Source organism: Oncorhynchus keta, chromosome 5, assembly GCF_023373465.1.
Source record: "Oncorhynchus keta strain PuntledgeMale-10-30-2019 chromosome 5, Oket_V2, whole genome shotgun sequence".
Taxonomy (NCBI): domain Eukaryota; kingdom Metazoa; phylum Chordata; class Actinopteri; order Salmoniformes; family Salmonidae; genus Oncorhynchus; species Oncorhynchus keta.
Window position 1 is genome coordinate 14,899,397 of NC_068425.1, and position 18,646 is coordinate 14,918,042.

The 18,646-nt window shown below is 46.4% G+C and overlaps 2 protein-coding genes across 10 annotated transcripts in view; one reads left to right on the forward strand and one right to left on the reverse strand.

The window, feature by feature from the left end:
• The window catches only part of LOC118365789 (dedicator of cytokinesis protein 7-like), a 54,134-nt gene that overhangs the window by 22,245 nt on the left and 13,243 nt on the right, over nt 1-18,646 (reverse strand). For 3 of the 9 annotated variants that reach the window (XM_052518795.1, XM_052518799.1, XM_052518797.1), the window contains exons 9-22: nt 18,110-18,196; nt 17,703-17,859; nt 17,338-17,468; nt 16,057-16,150; nt 15,750-15,912; nt 11,027-11,144; nt 8,358-8,428; nt 7,751-7,889; nt 7,429-7,530; nt 7,257-7,343; nt 6,884-7,115; nt 6,469-6,633; nt 6,069-6,244; nt 428-529 (exon numbers count right to left, since the gene is read on the reverse strand). In XM_052518795.1, the coding sequence (XP_052374755.1) occupies nt 428-529; nt 6,069-6,244; nt 6,469-6,633; nt 6,884-7,115; nt 7,257-7,343; nt 7,429-7,530; nt 7,751-7,889; nt 8,358-8,428; nt 11,027-11,144; nt 15,750-15,912; nt 16,057-16,150; nt 17,338-17,468; nt 17,703-17,859; nt 18,110-18,196 (1,824 nt within the window). The remainder of the gene's footprint in view (nt 1-427; nt 530-6,068; nt 6,245-6,468; nt 6,634-6,883; nt 7,116-7,256; nt 7,344-7,428; nt 7,531-7,750; nt 7,890-8,357; nt 8,429-11,026; nt 11,145-15,749; nt 15,913-16,056; nt 16,151-17,337; nt 17,469-17,702; nt 17,860-18,109; nt 18,197-18,646) is intronic. The other 6 variants (XM_052518802.1, XM_052518796.1, XM_052518803.1 and 3 more) reach the window with 3 other exon arrangements.
• On the forward strand, nt 12,589-14,657 carry LOC118365377 (uncharacterized). The gene is made up of 4 exons (XM_035747553.2): nt 12,589-13,138; nt 13,819-13,968; nt 14,078-14,188; nt 14,299-14,657. The coding sequence occupies exons 1-4, from the start codon at nt 12,833-12,835 to the stop codon at nt 14,338-14,340; spliced, it is 609 nt and encodes a 202-aa protein (XP_035603446.2). The 5' UTR covers nt 12,589-12,832; the 3' UTR covers nt 14,341-14,657.

Below are 18,646 nucleotides of genomic sequence, written 5' to 3' on the forward strand. Positions count from 1 at the left end.
TAGGATGAAATGTGATCCTAGTGAAAAGCATCGTTGTGAATTAACGAGGCTGAGTCGAGCTTAGCCAAGGAGGGGAAAAGGAACAGACCAATGACAGACAGACAGCTGACAAAACGGGCCGTAGACAAACACACAGCAAAGCAGCCACATAGGAGTGGAGGAGGGAAGGGCAGCGAGGAGGGTGTTTGTTGGGTACGGGGTGAACATGCGGTTGGTTCTGGAGGACAAAACATGACAGAATGTTCAGATAGAAATGTATCGGGTAGAACAGACGTCATTGGCTCGTGTAGAATAGGGAATCACGTCCGCTCTAGTCGATATACTTCTCTCTGCAACGTTCTGAACAATTCTCGTTACTGAATGAACAGGCACCCATGGAGGAGGGGTAGGTAGGTAGTTGAAGGTAGGGAAGGAGGGTTGTTGGCACCTGCTTGAGCTCACAGGTGAAGTTGGGGTTCCGGCGTAGCACAGCTCTGGAGCCCCCGGGGGCATAAGCAGAGTTTACCCAGGAGTGGGAGCGGTCTATCCCCTAGAACATCATATCACATCAGCCACCACACCGACACACAGGCAGCCACAGGCCATGGGGGAGAGAGGGAGCGAAGGAAGGTTAGGGAGGGGTGGAAACAAGGGTCAAGTTAGAGGGAGGACAAGGAAGGAAGGAAGGAAGAGAGGGAGAGAGAGACAGAGGAGGGGAATAGCGAGGGATAGAACACAGAGTGACAGACATAGGCACACCACAAGATTGCATAATTGACAACAGCGTTAGAATCAATCAACCATTGGCACAGACAGGCAGGAATCACAAGCATGCACATCAAGATACGACACTGGAGAGTCACTACAGCAGGACGAGGGGAGTCTGATTGTATGTTTAGTCACAGGAAACACGTCGGACAGACATTCAGCGTACATTTAAACAGCCAGAATGCCATTTAACCCCAATTTGAGAAAGTGTCTATGTTTAGACTGGAAGAGGCAGCAACACTATCATAAGCACACAGATAACATATTCAGGAGTTCGTCACATAGTGCCTTTACTTCCCCAACTAGAGGAGAAACAGAACAGCTTGTATTTACAATGGCTAGACAGGACAGAGCAGGTTGTATTTACAGTACCTAGACAGGACAGAACAGGTTGTATTTACAATGGCTAGACAGGACAGAGCAGGTTGTATTTACAGTACCTAGACAGGACAGAGAACAGAACAGGTTTACTTCCGGGTTGGAGCGAGCGGTCGCATCCGCACTTCGCTCCGCAGGTAGTATAACTTTTCATTACATTTCATTATAGTACAACGGTTTGATTTGTCTAATCTTAGCAATTTCTTCTTAGCTAGCTACATAGCCGTCTTTGTATCAAAGATAATTGCGTAATTATCGTATTTCGTCGTCCTAACGTAGTCTACACTGCTATCTGCCCAGCAGCTAGCCAGCTAGCAAACGTCCACCGTCTACCGAATAGCAGCACTGTAGAAACTATTACACTCAACTGAACGACTTGATTAGTGTAGTGTTAGCTAGCTACATAGTTGTCTTTGCTGTCTTCGTATCCAAGATAATTGTGTAGTTTAGAGTGTGTAGTCTTAGAGTGATTATCTTAATTTACTGAGGTTAGCTAGCCAGCTATTTGTCGTCCTTAACGTAGGAGACACTGCTAGCTAGCCAACAGCTAGCCAACGTCTACCGAATAGAACTTCCGCACTCAACCCGGTCGCATTCCGCTTCGCTCCACAGGTAGTATCACATTTTCATTTCATTTCATTACAGCACAACGGTTTGATTTGTTTGATCGTAGCTAGCTACATAGCTAGCTACATAGCAGTCTTTGTATCAAAGATAATTGTGTAGTCTAGAGCGATTTTCTAGGTTAGCTAGCCAGCTATTGTCGTTCTTTTAACGCAACGTAACGTAATCAACACTGCTAGCTAGCCAGCTAGCCCCCGAATAGCAGCACTGTAGAAACTATTACGCTCAACGGAACGACTTGATTAGTGTAGTGTCAACAACGCAGCCACTGCCAGCTAGCCTACAAAGTCAACAACGCAGCCACTGCCAGCTAGCCTACTTCAGCAGTACTGTATCATTTTAATAATTTTAGTCAATAAGATTCTTGCTACGTAAGCTTAACTTTCTGAACATTCGAGACGTGTAGTCCACTTGTCATTCCAATCTCCTTGCATTAGCGTAGCCTCTTCTGTAGCCTGTCAACTATGTGTCTGTCTATCCCTGTTCTCTCCTCTCTGCACAGACCATACAAACGCTCCACACCGCGTGGCCACGGCCACCCTAATCTGGTGGTCCCAGCGCGCACGACCCACGTGGAGTTCCAGGTCTCCGGTAGCCTCTGGAACTGCCGATCTGCGGCCAACAAGGCAGAGTTCATCTCAGCCTATGCCTCCCTCCAGTCCCTCGACTTCTTGGCACTGACGGAAACATGGATCACCACAGATAACACTGCTACTCCTACTGCTCTCTCTTCGTCCGCCCACGTGTTCTCGCATACCCCGAGAGCTTCTGGTCAGCGGGGTGGTGGCACCGGGATCCTCATCTCTCCCAAGTGGTCATTCTCTCTTTCTCCCCTTACCCATCTGTCTATCGCCTCCTTTGAATTCCATGCTGTCACAGTTACCAGCCCTTTCAAGCTTAACATCCTTATCATTTATCGCCCTCCAGGTCCCCTCGGAGAGTTCATCAATGAGCTTGATGCCTTGATAAGCTCCTTTCCTGAGGACGGCTCACCTCTCACAGTTCTGGGCGACTTTAACCTCCCCACGTCTACCTTTGACTCATTCCTCTCTGCCTCCTTCTTTCCACCTCACCCTCTCACCTTCCCCCCCTACTCACAAGGCAGGCAATACGCTCAACCTCATCTTTACTAGATGCTGTTCTTCCACTAACCTCATTGCAACTCCCCTCCAAGTCTCCGACCACTACCTTGTATCCTTTTCCCTCTCGCTCTCATCCAACACTTCCCACACTGCCCCTACTCGGATGGTATCACGCCGTCCCAACCTTCGCTCTCTCTCCCCCGCTACTCTCTCCTCTTCCATCCTATCATCTCTTCCCTCTGCTCAAACCTTCTCCAACCCATCTCCTGATTCTGCCTCCTCAACCCTCCTCTCCTCCCTTTCTGCATCCTTTGACTCTCTATGTCCCCTATCCTCCAGGCCGGCTCGGTCCTCCCCTCCCGCTCCGTGGCTCGACGACTCATTGCGAGCTCACAGAACAGGGCTCCGGGCAGCCGAGCGGAAATGGAGGAAAACTCGCCTCCCTGCGGACCTGGCATCCTTTCACTCCCTCCTCTCTACATTTTCCTCCTCTGTCTCTGCTGCTAAAGCCACTTTCTACCACTCTAAATTCCAAGCATCTGCCTCTAACCCTAGGAAGCTCTTTGCCACCTTCTCCTCCCTCCTGAATCCTCCTCCCCCTCCCCCCTCTCTGCAGATGACTTCGTCAACCATTTTGAAAAGAAGGTCGACGACATCCGATCCTCGTTTGCTAAGTCAAACGACACCGCTGGTTCTGCTCACACTGCCCTACCCTATGCTCTGACCTCTTTCTCCCCTCTCTCTCCAGATGAAATCTTGCGTCTTGTGACGGCCGGCCGCCCAACAACCTGCCCGCTTGACCTTATCCCCTCCTCTCTTCTCCAGACCATTTCCGGAGACCTTCTCCCTTACCTCACCTCGCTCATCAACTCATCCCTGACCGCTGGCTACGTCCCTTCCGTCTTCAAGAGAGCGAGAGTTGCACCCCTTCTGAAAAAACCTACACTCGATCCCTCCGATGTCAACAACAACAGACCAGTATCCCTTCTTTCTTTTCTCTCCAAAACTCTTGAACGTGCCGTCCTTGGCCAGCTCTCCCGCTATCTCTCTCAGAATGACCTTCTTGATCCAAATCAGTCAGGTTTCAAGACTAGTCATTCAACTGAGACTGCTCTTCTCTGTATCACGGAGGCGCTCCGCACTGCTAAAGCTAACTCTCTCTCCTCTGCTCTCATCCTTCTAGACCTATCGGCTGCCTTCGATACTGTGAACCATCAGATCCTCCTCTCCACCCTCTCCGAGTTGGGCATCTCCGGCGCGGCCCACGCTTGGATTGCGTCCTACCTGACAGGTCGCTCCTACCAGGTGGCGTGGCGAGAATCTGTCTCCTCACCACGCGCTCTCACCATTGGTGTCCCCCAGGGCTCTGCTCTAGGCCCTCTCCTATTCTCGCTATACACCAAGTCACTTGACTCTGTCATAACCTCACATGGTCTCTCCTATCATTGCTATGCAGACGACACACAATTAATCTTCTCCTTTCCCCCTTCTGATGACCAGGTGGCGAATCGCATCTCTGCATGTCTGGCAGACATATCAGTGTGGATGACGGATCACCACCTCAAGCTGAACCTCGGCAAGACGGAGCTGCTCTTCCTCCCGGGGAAGGACTGCCCGTTCCATGATCTCGCCATCACGGTTGACAACTCCATTGTGTCCTCCTCCCAGAGCGCTAAGAACCTTGGCGTGATCCTGGACAACACCCTGTCGTTCTCAACTAACATCAAGGCGGTGGCCCGTTCCTGTAGGTTCATGCTCTACAACATCCGCAGAGTACGACCACTGCCTCACACAGGAAGCGGCGCAGGTCCTAATCCAGGCACTTGTCATCTCCCAACTCGCTGTTGGCTGGGCTCCCTGCCTGTGCCATTAAACCCCTACAACTCATCCAGAACACCGCAGCCCGTCTGGTGTTCAACCTTCCCAAGTTCTCTCACGTCACCCCGCTCCTCCGCTCTCTCCACTGGCTTCCAGTTGAAGCTCGCATCCGCTACAAGACCATGGTGCTTGCCTACGGAGCTGTGAGGGGAACGGCACCTCAGTACCTCCAGGCTCTGATCAGGCCCTACATCCAAACAAGGGCACTGCGTTCATCCACCTCTGGCCTGCTCGCCTCCCTACCACTGAGGAAGTACAGTTCTCGCTCAGCCCAGTCAAAACTGTTCGCTGCTCTGGCCCCCCAATGGTGGAACAAACTCCCTCACGACGCCAGGACAGCGGAGTCAATCACCACCTTCCGGAGACACCTGAAACCCCACCTCTTTAAGGAATACCTAGGATAGGATAAAGTAATCCTTCTCACCCCCCTTAAAAGATTTAGATGCACTATTGTAAAGTGGCTGTTCCACTGGATGTCATAAGGTGAATGCACCAATTTGTAAGTCGCTCTGGATAAGAGCGTCTGCTAAATGACTTAAATGTAAATGTATTTACAGTACCTAGACAGCACAGAGGACAGAACAGGTTGTATTTACAGTACCTAGACAGGACAGAACAGGTTGTATTTACAGTACCTAGACAGGACAGAGAACAGGTTGTATTTACAGTACCTAGACAGGACAGAGAACAGGTTGTATTTACAGTACCTAGACAGGACAGAACAGGTTGTATTTACAGTACCTAGACAGGACAGAGAACAGGTTGTATTTACAGTACCTAGACAGGACAGAGAACAGGTTGTATTTACAGTACCTAGACAGGACAGAGAACAGGTTGTATTTACAGTACCTAGACAGGACAGAGAACAGGTTGTATTTACAGTACCTAGACAGGACAGAACAGGTTGTATTTACAGTACCTAGACAGGACAGAACAGGTTGTATTTACAGTACCTAGACAGGACAGAGAACAGGTTGTATTTACAGTAACTAGACAGGACAGAGAACAGAACAGGTTGTATTTACAGTACCTAGACAGGACAGAGGACAGAACAGGTTGCATTTACAGTACCTAGACAGGACAGAGGACAGAACAGGTTGCATTTACAGTACCTAGACAGGACAGAGAACAGGTTGTATTTACAGTACCTAGACAGGACAGAGAACAGGTTGTATTTACAGTACCTAGACAGGACAGAGAACAGGTTGTATTTACAGTACCTAGACAGGACAGAACAGGTTGTATTTACAGTACCTAGACAGGAAAGAGGCCATGTCTAAGATAGCTGTATTACCGGAGAGGAGCCAACGAGAGAACTCAATTCAATACCATTTGATTTGTATTGGAGGTAGAACTGACCTTGCTGGCGATGATCCTCTGCACCTCCTCATCAGGTGAAGTGGGGGTGCTGGCCAGGTCAGGGTTGGAGTTACTGATGCTCTTGGAGCGGGCCAGGTGAAGGGTGCTGGGGCGGGCCGTTGCCCTGGACAATGTGGCGTACTGGATGGGCAGCTCGTAGGCCGGGGTGGCACCCCCTGGGTCAGGGAGAAGAGGAGGGCACTGATACCAAAAGACACACTTATGCTCATTTTAGTAGTTGAGTGAGAATTCTCCAACCACAAGGTTAAATGAATCACACCCAAGCACATCAGAGACATGGATAGATTAAAATACTCTTCCTTGAAAGCATTGGGATTACATCATTACAGCTGGTGTGGAGATATAGTGAATCTTCAGTGCCTGCTGTTCCATTCCTCACCAGTAGGGGGCATGGCAGGTTCAGCAGTGGGCAGGTGGAAGCAGTAGTGGATGTAGGAGGCCAGCAGGTTGTTCCTGCCATGCTGGTCCTGGTTCCCCTCCAGGTTCTTATGGATCTGGTTGACCAGCAGGGACATGGCCTCGAACGCTGCACGGCCCAGGTTCACTGAGAGATGGGAATGGAGAAAAAGAGGCAGAGATCACACCTGGGTTTGCACTTTTGGGACTGTTCCATTTATTCCATTGTACAAGGCAAGCTCAATCGAGCATAGACGTAAATTATTTGAAAATGTATCCTAGATCCTAGAATATTTGACCAGGAGTGTTTCTGCGGGAGAGATGAGGATCATGAAAGAGCCATGAGGGATGAGTCAATCTAAGATGGCCGCCCTCTGTAAAGTCACCAAGCCACTCACCGATCTGTCCTGCGATGACGGGCGGGTGGACGATGAGCAGGATGAGTTTGGAGAGCAGCTGGTGGAGGAAGCGGACGCAGGTGTCGAGTAGCGCCCCCCGCAGGCCGGTCATGCTGGCCTTCAGCTCACCCTCCACATTGGCCTCACTAATGATACAGTCCTTCAGACGGAACGGGAACGAGTACTCCTCCAGGACGTAACACAGGGTGAAGAACTTATCCAGGTGGGGGTCCTAAGAGACAAAGTCACATTGGGGACGGGGGGGGGGGTATTCATTTAATTTACAATCCCATTGACTAGAGGATTAGAGAAAGTGATGTAAAGAGAGAAGTGAGAGAGAAAGAGAGAGAGTGAGCGAAAGAAAGAGAGTTACCTGAGTGTGAACTGAGGAGGCAGCTGTCACCTCCACATTGAACACCTGCTTGTGATTATCCACCCACTTCATGCCTGGAAGCTGCACCTGCAATACACACACATTACCTACATCAAAACTCAGCCACACACAGATCAAACATACAAAAGCATGCATGTGCTCACACACTTACGTCAGGGGTGAGGACGGAGTAGCTGGGTGGTGGTTTCTCCACAGAGACGGGCAGACTGAAGGAACCGGTCCGTAGGCGGCCATGTTGCATCAGAGGAATCCACTGTGGACACAGACAGTTTAATGCACATTATTACATCACTCATAAATAAAAGACACAGCACAGCCAAACACTGACGACACTTCTAGTGTTTCAAAGGCCTAAATATTAGCAGCTTGTAACTGAGGTATGTAATGGGTAGGGAGGCACCCTAACTTGGGTCCATAGTTTTCCCTGGTCAGGTAAGTGGAAAAACCTCTGGGTCCCAGTGAAGTGTACTCACGGTGTATCCCACGGGGGTCTCCAGGGGCGTGTTCTGTTTGGGCTGACAGCTGATGTGGTAGAAGGTGAACAGGAGGTGGTGGTTGTCCGTCAGGTTGGCCGGAATCTTCATCTTCACCTCCTCATAGAACTCTGGAGACCTGAGGGGAGAGAGAGTGATAGGTGAGAGAGGGAAGGGGAGGAGGAAAGAGAGAAAGAGAGGATGAGTGTAGAAGAGAGAGAGATAGTGAGAGAGGGAAGGATGAAAGAGACAGAATGAGAGGATGAGTGTGGAAGAGAGTGATAGGTGAGAGAGGGAAGGGGAGGAGGAGAGACAGAATGAGGGGATGAGTGTAGAAGAGAGAGAGATAGGTGAGAGAGGGAAGGAGGAAAGAGACAGAATGAGAGGATGAGTGTGGAAGAGAGAGTGATAGGTGAGAGAGGGAAGGGGAGGAGGAGAGACAGAATGAGAGGATGAGTGTGGAAGAGGGAAGGGGAGGAGGAGAGACAAAATGAGAGGATGAGTGTGGAAGAGAGAGTGATAGGTGAGAGAGGGAAGGGGAGGAGGAAAGAGACAGAAAGAGAGGATGAGTGTAACAGGAAAGGTGTGGAAGGGAACAGGCTCTTACTTGTCATGGTAGATGACGGGTGAATAAGTCTCTGTAAAGAACTCAGCACAGCTGGATTTCCCAAAGATCACCTATTATGATGAGAGGAGACAGTGTTTATTGGATCTATGCCCATGTACAAAACATCCCCCCGTACCACCTTTTGCCCTCAGAGCATTCTTGATACACAAGGGAAACTGTTGAGTGTGAAAAACCCAGCAGCGTTGCAGTTCTTAACATACTGAAACCTGTGCCTGGCACCTACTACCTACCTCTGACTGGCACATATACACAATCCATGTCTCAAGGCCTAAAAATCCTTCTTTAACCTGTCTCCTCCCCTTCATCTACACTGTGAATTTCACAATTGACATCAATAAGGGATCAAAGCTTTCACCTGGTCAGTCTGTCATGGCCTAATGTTTTGTAACTCTGTATGTCCATAAAGGAATTGACCAGAATCCTTCTCAGAACTGCTATGTAAATAACATGTCATACTAAATTAGATGTAACCTACGGTTCTTTAGCATTACAGTTGGAACTCTTTAAAATTAGGTCATTTATAATTAGCTGGTTTCTAAAACATCATTAATTGAATTTGACAGTTTTTTATTTTTACAGTGCCTTGCGAAAGTATTCGGCCCTCTTGAACTTTGCGACCTTTTGCCACATTTCAGGCTTCAAACATAAAGATATAAAACTGTATTTTTTTGTGAAGAATCAACAACAAGTGGGACACAATCATGAAGTGGAACGACATTTATTGGATATTTCAAACTTTTTTAACAAATCAAAAACTGAAAAATTGGGCGTGCAAAATTATTGAGCCCCTTTACTTTCAGTGCAGCAAACTCTCTCCAGAAGTTCAGTGAGGATCTCTGAATGATCCAATGTTGACCTAAATGACTAATGATGATAAATACAATCCACCTGTGTGTAATCAAGTCTCCGTATAAATGCACCTGCACTGTGATAGTCTCAGAGGTCCGTTAAAAGCGCAGAGAGCATCATGAAGAACAAGGAACACACCAGGCAGATCCGAGATACTGTTGTGAAGAAGTTTAAAGCCGGATTTGGATACAAAAAGATTTCCTAAGCTTTAAACATCCCAAGGAGCACTGTGCAAGCAATAATATTGAAATGGAAGGAGTATCAGACCACTGCAAATCTACCAAGACCTGGCCGTCCCTCTAAACTTTCAGCTCATACAAGGAGAAGACTGATCAGAGATGCAGCCAAGAGGCCCATGATCACTCTGGATGAACTGCAGAGATCTACAGCTGAGGTGGGAGACTCTGTCCATCGGACAACAATCAGTCGTATATTGCACAAATCTGGCCTTTATGGAAGAGTAGCAGGAAGAAAGCCATTTCTTAAAGATATCCATAAAAAGTGTTGTTTAAAGTTTGCCACAAGCCACCTGGGAGACACACCAAACATGTGGAAGAAGGTGCTCTGGTCAGATGAAACCAAAATTGAACTTTTTGGCAACAATGCAAAACGTTATGTTTGGCGTAAAAGCAACACAGCTCATCACCCTGAACACACCATCCCCACTGTAAAACATGGTGGTGGCAGCATCATGGTTTGGGCCTTCTTTTCTTCAGCAGGGACAGGGAAGATGGTTAAAATTGATGGGAAGATGGATGGAGCCAAATACAGGACCATTCTGGAAGAAAACCTGATGGAGTCTGCAAAAGACCTGAGACTGGGACGGAGATTTGTCTTCCAACAAGACAATGATCCAAAACATAAAGCAAAATCTACAATGGAATGGTTCAAAAATAAACATATCCAGGTGTTAGAATGGCCAAATCAAAGTCCAGACCTGAATCCAATCTAGAATCTGTGGAAAGAACTGAAAACTGCTGTTCACAAATGCTCTCCATCCAACCTCACTGAGCTTGAGCTGTTTTGCAAGGATGAATGGGTCTCTCGATGTGCAAAACTGAGAGACATACCCCAAGCGACCTACAGCTGTAATCGCAGCAAAAGGTGGCACTACAAAGTATTAACTTAAGGGGGCTAAATAATTTTGCACGCCCAATTTTTCAGTTTTTGATTTGTTAAAAAAGTTTGAAATATCCAATAAATGTCATTCCACTTCATGATTGTGTCCCACTTGTTGTTGATTCTTCACAAAAAAAATACAGTTTTATATCTTTATGTTTAAAGCCTGAAATGTGGCAAAAGGTCGCAAAGTTCAAGCGGGCCGAATACTTTCGCAAGGCACTGTATTTTTGACATCTTATGGACTGGGAATATGTCCAATAGTTGTTTAGAAGGCTCCTTCAATGGATTAGGACATTGTTGCCAGGGTCCCAGATTAGATTAGGGTGTGTCCTAAAGGCTCCAATCGGATTCAGAATCCACTGCACTGAGACTGAACAACACCACAGCTTTCAGACAGGAAGTTCATTATGTAGTAAAATCCCTCCTCCTGTTTGTTTTAACCATCACAAAATGTTGGCTGTTTCCAAAAACCAGGAACTAGGGTGACCTACCCCCAACTCAGTTAAACACACTGGACATTCTTGTAGAGTGACCTACTCGTGGGGCACATCATATTTCACAGCATCAGGCTTTTCTTTGTGAGGGGGATGCCATTGTCCTGAGAGCACGGTGTTTCAAATCTGAAGAGGTTTCCTGTTTAGCGATTGGTGGACTGGTGAAGCAGGCCAATCACTCACCGGCATGGCCAGACTGGGATCCTCTCCTGCCATAAACTGCACCTTGACAGCAATGTTCCTGACTGAGCCCTGCCGACTGCTGAAGTTCAGGCTCTGGGGGTAGATATACAGCAGGTTCCTGGAAGTAGAGAGGAGGAGGACAATATGAGGGAGAAGAAAGAAATGGCAGTGAATTTGAATTCCATAATACAACCCGGAAGGTATAGAGGGGTCATTACACTCTATATTCAGCTCAGCTAACCTACACACTGCGGCTGTCTGCCAACATATCCTCCCTACTAACTAACGCACGGACCACAGGGAGCATGCATGGTCAAATCAATTATATCTGGCATGTGACTACTTACCGCATTTCTGGAACAAAAACAGAATATCTAGCAAAAATTAGAGGGTAGTATTAGGTAATCGCCACAGATTTATAACAAATCAAGATAAATCTTAACAAATCCGCCTATAAAAAGTGAGAAGGATTGGGAAAGAGAAACCATGTGAGACCTAGCAGGGTGTGAGTGACCTTCAACTCCTGTCCAAGTCAAACATGTGAAAGAACATCCAAGCATACCAGTATATTCCAATCCAAAATATAATTTGTTTATCAAGAACATTGCTAATCTATCTAGTATCCACACACTCACAAACAACACAGAGCAGTGGGACATATTGCCATGGTCTGATGGTCAGCCCAATATAATACTGTGCCCGGTTGCCTAAAACATCAAGTGTTTCTCTTAAGGATTTACCTTAAGGAATAATGTTCCCTTAGCTAAGATAATTGCTGAACGGCGTTGCAGAGCCCCTCAAACTTTTCCCATAAGTAAGGGCATACTTAAGGGGTTTTACAGTAGTTTGAAGGCATGTGTGGAAGAAAAATTCTGGTTACCATGGAGACGACCTGATTTACTGACTGAAGGTCTTGTCAAAGAGCATTTATTTAGGGAGATTGCAAAATATAACTTATACATTCAAGACAGGAGAAACAAATGAAACACATTTATTTTAGTTACCTTTTTCTCAACTTGTTTCTATTACTTTCTAAAACATCAAGCTAACTTACAGAGTAGGTAGCTAACTAGCCAGCTGGCTTTGTAGCCATTGATTGTGCACCTTCCATTGTTTAGCTAAGTAGCTAGCTAGCTGGTTGATGTTTTCCTTTTGCAACCAGAGCAGAGGAAAACATTCACCTTCACAAATGCTGTTTACATTGATATCCATACTGAATGAAGCACCTGAGGGACCTCATAGGCACCATTAACCTTTTCACTTAATTTAAGAGAGAAATTCACCTTAAAATGTTTTGTGAATCTGACTTAAAAAGTTAAACTTCAGATGTTTTATGCAACCAGGCCCTTGTCCATATCTACCAGGACAAACAGAGACTCAGTTGATGTTAATGTAGGTCATGTGTATTTGACACCTGGAGGCCTGACAGAGTTACTCCAGAGGTTGGGTTGAATGCCAAGGTCAGCCTGACTAAGGCCACAGAGCTGATCTCTGATTGGACCACGACTGAGCTAATGTTTCACAGTCATTTTGAACACCCAATATAAAAGAGCCGGATCATTACTGATATCCGATGTGAGACTAAAAAGATACTACAGACCTGAGGCACTTATACATACAGCTGAGAAAATGAACCCAGGGAAACGTTTTAACGACAACTGAGGATCAACAACACCCTTAACAAAGCTTTAAGACAAACAGGCATAGCAAGGGGCACTGGGCGATTCTCACGAGATTTCAAGTCGATGGTCTCTCTGAAGAGATAAATAAATAATCTCTCTATATAGCCTCTGTCCTCAGGTCAGGATGAGGGCCACACTACTCTGCCTGCTGTGTATGGCCATGTGTTTAACAGGGATCCCAGCCAGCCCCGTCCGGAAGGCCCAGAAGAACAACCAGGCTGCCCCCATTGATGACATGAACGTGCTGATGTACGGCGTGCTGCAGTTCAGCGAGACCCTGCACCACGTCTACGAGAGCACCGATGCCAAGTTCGCTCGGATCGAGAGGTCGCTGAGGAGACATGAGGAGAGGCTGGAGAGGCTGGGCCAGGAGGCAGGCCAGGCCGCAGAGAAGGACAGACAGATGAGACAGGTGCTAGGACAGATACAGGTGAGGAAACATACTCGTCCTGCTCTGACAAAGGTCTACTGTGAACGGAAACCTGCCAATTAAATTACTGAAATGTGCATAGATCTAAGTGTGCAGAGGCTTTTTATTCAGTAGAATTTGGATCTTGCACCGTAGCTACTCTGTCAGGTGTACAGTAGATGTATCTATATACTGGAGAAAACATACCCAGTCAGACACGTCAAACTAACTGACAGTGTCATCAATTGGTAGATGCGTTTTGAGAGGGTTAAGCATCTAAAATTATGATCAATTTGTGGATTTCACTCCACAGAGCGACAGGTCAGACAGAGATAACCCTGCTTTGCCAACAATCTGAAATCCCAGTCAGTCAGATAAACTCTATTCCTTTGGGCTCCAACAGGGAGAGAGAACAGCTGAACAGACATTGGAGAGCAGCTGAACAGACATCATTGACTATTTGGCTGAATGGGCCAATAACTGCCATGAACCTGAGCACTCAACTATCTGGCTAGCTATTCAACATAAACACAGAGCCATGTACATATTAGTTTTGTTTACTCAATATAGATGTTCTGAGAACAGAGGGAGAGTGAGAATGACATTGGCCAGCCAGTGTATATTGAGGCCAAGGCAGTTTGAGCAGCTGGTCTAAGATCAGTGGGAGGGAGAGGATTTCAAGCCAGCTGCTCTTTTCCAAGGGCCAGATGGCTGGGCTGCAGTCAAAGGCTGAGGAGGCCAAAGGCAAGGTTGCCCGGGTGGAGCAGGAAGAGGGAGAGCTTAGGACCACGGTGATCAACCTGGAGACATACCTTCAGAACTACCCCCCCAACGGCATACAGGAATTAAAGGTAAGGTACACGTCTCAATCACACACAGATTATGCCAAACAATCCAATGCAAACACACTCAATATGTTCTATTCCATTCATAAATTCAGATGTGCGTGTGTGTTTTCAGGATAGGGCGTTAAAACACTCCAGTGTTCTGGAGGGCCTGCTAACATGGACACAGTTCCAAAAACAGAGCATTGAGAGTCAGAACCAACAGTTGACCAAGCTACAGAAACTGGTGGGTATAATAGCTGAACATAGTTTGAAAAATTCTAAATAGAACCTGCCCATGATTGTTGTAGTGATGGGCGCCGTGTTTGACTAAGTTTGCTTTGCTTTTTATTTCAGAGTGAAGCCAGGAGACAGCCAGTCCTTCGTCACATCGCCTGATGGTTCCACTGAATCTCAACACCAGCTACTGTAGCTACTGAAACTACACTCCATGACTTTACCCTGGTGCTTAAGTACCCTGTCTACTCATACAAGTATAATTCACACGGAACAAATACTCCCACCCAATAAACTGAATTACAATAACATTACATATTTATACCACTGTATTATACTTCTGAATACTTTTAATTGTGTTTAACACATGCCCTTTTTTATATGTACATGTTCTTTATTTTAATTCTAATTCATTCTTAATGCTGTCATTTTGTATATTTTGTGTGCAAATAAAAATCTGAAAATATAATTTCGGAGCTGTGGTATGTGTGATCTATGACAGTGTATAAGAGTCTACTGATCTGCAGGTGGTGTGAGGGGTGTAGCCTGACCTGTAGGTGATATAAGCAGTGTAGACTGACCTGTAGGTGGTGTGAGGCGTGTAGACTGACCTGTAGGTGGTGTGAGGCGTGTAGACTGACCTGTAGGTGGTGTGAGGCGTGTAGACTGACCCGTAGGTGATATGAGCAGTGTAGACTGACCTGTAGGTGATGTGAGGGGTATAGACTGACCTGTAGGTTGTGTGAGCAGTGTAGACTGACCTGTAGGTGATGTGAGGGGTATAGACTGACCTGTAGGTTGTGTGAGGCGTGTAGACTGACCTGTAGGTTGTGTGAGGCGTGTAGACTGACCTGTAGGTTGTGCGAGGCGTGTAGACTGACCTGTACGTGGTGTGAGGCGTGTAGACTGACCTGTACGTGGTGTTAGCGGTGTAGACTGACCTGTACGTGGTGTTAGCGGTGTAGACTGACCTGTAGGTTGTGTGAGGCGTGTAGACTGACCTGTACGTGGTGTTAGCGGTGTAGACTGACCTGTAGGTTGTGTGAGGCGTGTAGACTGATCAGTAGGTGGTGTGAGGGGTGTAGACTGACCTGTAGGTTGTGTGAGGGGTGTAGACTGACCTGTAGGTTGTGTGAGGCGTGTAGACTGACCTGTAGGTTGTGTGAGGCGTGTAGACTGACCTGTAGGTGGTGTGAGGAGTGTAAACTGATCAGTAGGTGGTGTGAGGGGTATAGACTGACCTGTAGGTGGTGTTAGCGGTGTAGACTGACCTGTAGGTTGTGTGAGGCGTGTAGACTGACCTGTAGGTTGTGTGAGGCGTGTAGACTGACCTGTAGGTGGTGTGAGGGGTGTAAACTGATCAGTAGGTGGTGTGAGGGGTGTAGACTGACCTGTAGGTGGTGTTAGCGGTGTAGACTGACCTGTAGGTGGTGTGAGGAGTGTAAACTGATCAGTAGGTGGTGTGAGGAGTGTAAACTGACCTGTAGGTGGTGTTAGCGGTGTAGACTGACCTGTAGGTTGTGTGATGCGTGTAGACTGACCTGTAGGTGATATAAGCGGTGTAGACTGACCTGTAGGTGGTGTGAGGGGTGTAGACATAGCGGGCAGGGAACTCCAGCACCTCCTTGGTGGGGCGCACCCTCAGGTCAGGGTAGGGCTTGACATGGAGCAGCTCAGGAGACAGGCAGTAGTGAGGAGAGTCTGGGGCAGGAGAGATGTCTATCTTCAGCTGGGCTAGGGACAGAAGGAGCAGGAAGAGAGAAAAACAAGGTTACACTAGTAAACCTAAAATATATTCTCTATTCAGCCTATAGAATTTGTGCAGGTGACTGTATATAAACATATATGTGTGTGCTGAGGAGGTACTGTAGTAGGTACCTGTGACAGGTCTCAGTCTGCGTAGGACAGAGGACGGTCTGCGCATGTCTGCCAGAAACTTGTAGAGGTCTTCATCACTCAGCCTGTCCCCCTCCTACAGATACAAAGATCATAGTATATTGGCACACAGACACAGACATGTTACAGTGCCTATAACAAGTATTCAAACCCCTTGGATTTCTTCATATTTTTCTTGTTACAAAGTGGGATTTTTTATTTATATTTTATTATGTCAGAGATCTACAGAAATACTCTGCCATGTCAAAATGGAAGATAAAATCGTATAAAATATAAATGATGAAAAATATATGTTGATTAAAATCAGTATTCACCTTTCTGAGTCAATACGTTCAAAACCCCTTTGGCAGCCATTACAGATGTGAGTCTTCATGGGTAAGTCTCAGAAGAGCTTTGCCCATCTGGATTGTGCAATATTTGCACATGATTCTTTTACAATTTCTTCAAGCTCTGTCAAACTGAATGTTGATCTTTGTGACAGCACTTTTTTCACATCTTGCCATACATTTTCTAGGAGATTTAAAGGGATAGTACAACATTTTGGCAAGCAAGCCATTAAACTCTGCTTTAAAATCACAATTGGCCTCATGGTGCAAACCCTGAGTGGTTTCCTTCCTCTCCAGCAACTCAGTTAGGAAGGATGCCTCTATCTTTGTAGTAACTGGGTGTATTGATACACCATCCAAAGTGTAATGAACAACTTCACCAGGCTCAAAGGGATATTCAGTGTCTGGTTTAGTTGTTTTTTTACCCATCTTTCTTTGCGAGGTATTGGAAATGTTCCTTGGTCTTTGTGGTTGAATCTGTGCTTGAAATTCACTACGTGACTAAGGGACCTTACATATCATTGTATGTGTGGGGTACAGAGATGAGGTAGTCAGTCAAAAATCATGATAACCCCCATTACTGCACACAGAGTGAGTCCATGCTACTTATTCTGTGATTTGTTAAGCACATTTTTACTCCTGAAGTTGTTTAGGCTTGCCATAACGAAGGGGTGAATACTTACATAACCAAGATATTTTATTCATTTGTATTACTTTGTAAACATTTCAATCCCACTTTGTAAAGCAACTAAATGTTTTATGAAATCTAGGAGGGGTGAATACTTATGATAGGCACTGTACACCTGGGTAGCACGCACACACACACACACACACACACACACACACACACACACACACACACACACACACACACACACACACACACACACACACACACACACACACACACACACACACACACAACATTCTGACTGACCTGTTTGAAGAAGTTGGTGACTGTGAGAGTGGCTGGACGGAAGGTGGCAAAGTTACACATGTCCTCTCCCACACTCATCCTCTCAAACCCTTTCTTCTTTCTCTCGTTCCATGTTCCATGGCCTTTCCGCTCTGACAAAAAGTAATCCGTTTAGACATTCAATAACAATTATTACATGCTTATTATGAAATTATGACACTTTTGTTACATCCCCAATTCAACAAGAAGTGTCTGAGTGTGACTGAATTCCAACGTGTATTTCCATGTGTATATGAAGAGAGAATCTGTGTGTGTGTGTCTGTGTGCTTGACATCCTAACTGTGAAAACCAGGGGGTGTTTGGTAGAGGTCAGAGGTCATAAGTACCAGAGTCAGAGTCGGGGTCGGAGCGCTCCAGCCCCCCCACACTGCTGACGATGTTGACCAGGTGGATGGCCGTCCAGGCGAAGGGCATCCTGTACCTCCCCAGCCTGCTACACGACGTCTCCGCCTGCTGACGCAGCTTCTCCAGCTTCTCCTTGTGCTAAACAGAGAGAGACTTGAGAAAGGCCTTGAGAAAAGGTATCTGCAAGGTGATACTGTAGTAACGTTTTAGAGTTTGTTGGACATTGATCTACAGAATAGGGAATTGCAAATATTGCAGTTGTCTGACTAAGCCAAATTGAGAAATGCTGATGGCTACCCAGCTGGACAGAGTCCCGTGTGCATGACCCCATACAGGCATGTACACAGGCAAAGAAAAGACCAATAGAAGATAGATACTATGAACTTACTGTTACCTTTGATGAGTCCGACTCTTTCATGACCATGTAGGGTTCACAGGATTCCCCTATGTCTCCCTGCTGAAGGACTTTCTCCAGCTGAAACACACACACACACACACACACACACACACACACACACACACACACACACACACACGTGTAACGGTGTACATTGCTGACCTGACCGTTATTTGCACTTGGTGCACACACACATTTCTAAAGCAATATATGAACTGCAAATATTGGATGCATCTTCAGAATAACTCATGTCACATTCACTAGTTAAAGACAAATAGGTCGTTGCACTTCACTGTCACCTATGTGGCAAAGCTTACAGAACTTTATCTAAAGTAAATAAGTGATATAATGCAGCCATGATAAGGTATTGCAAAGTCACTTGGCATGAATCATTCTGGTGGCTGAAGGATATTCCACTGATTTGTCTGGGATGGTCTGCTCAAATACAGTTTACACAGCATATTGGCCAGTGTTACCTTGTATTGATTGTCCTGTGTTAATAGCCAGTGTTGGTGTTAATAGCCAGTG

Bases quoted from the DNA above. Each gene is read 5' to 3' on its own strand.
- LOC118365377 (XM_035747553.2), top strand. From the start codon at position 12,833: ATGAGGGCCACACTACTCTGCCTGCTGTGTATGGCCATGTGTTTAACA. The intron at 13,139-13,818 runs GTGAGGAAACAT...CTCTTTTCCAAG, and splicing joins AGGTGCTAGGACAGATACAG to GGCCAGATGGCTGGGCTGCA. The intron at 13,969-14,077 runs GTAAGGTACACG...GTGTGTTTTCAG, and splicing joins ACGGCATACAGGAATTAAAG to GATAGGGCGTTAAAACACTC.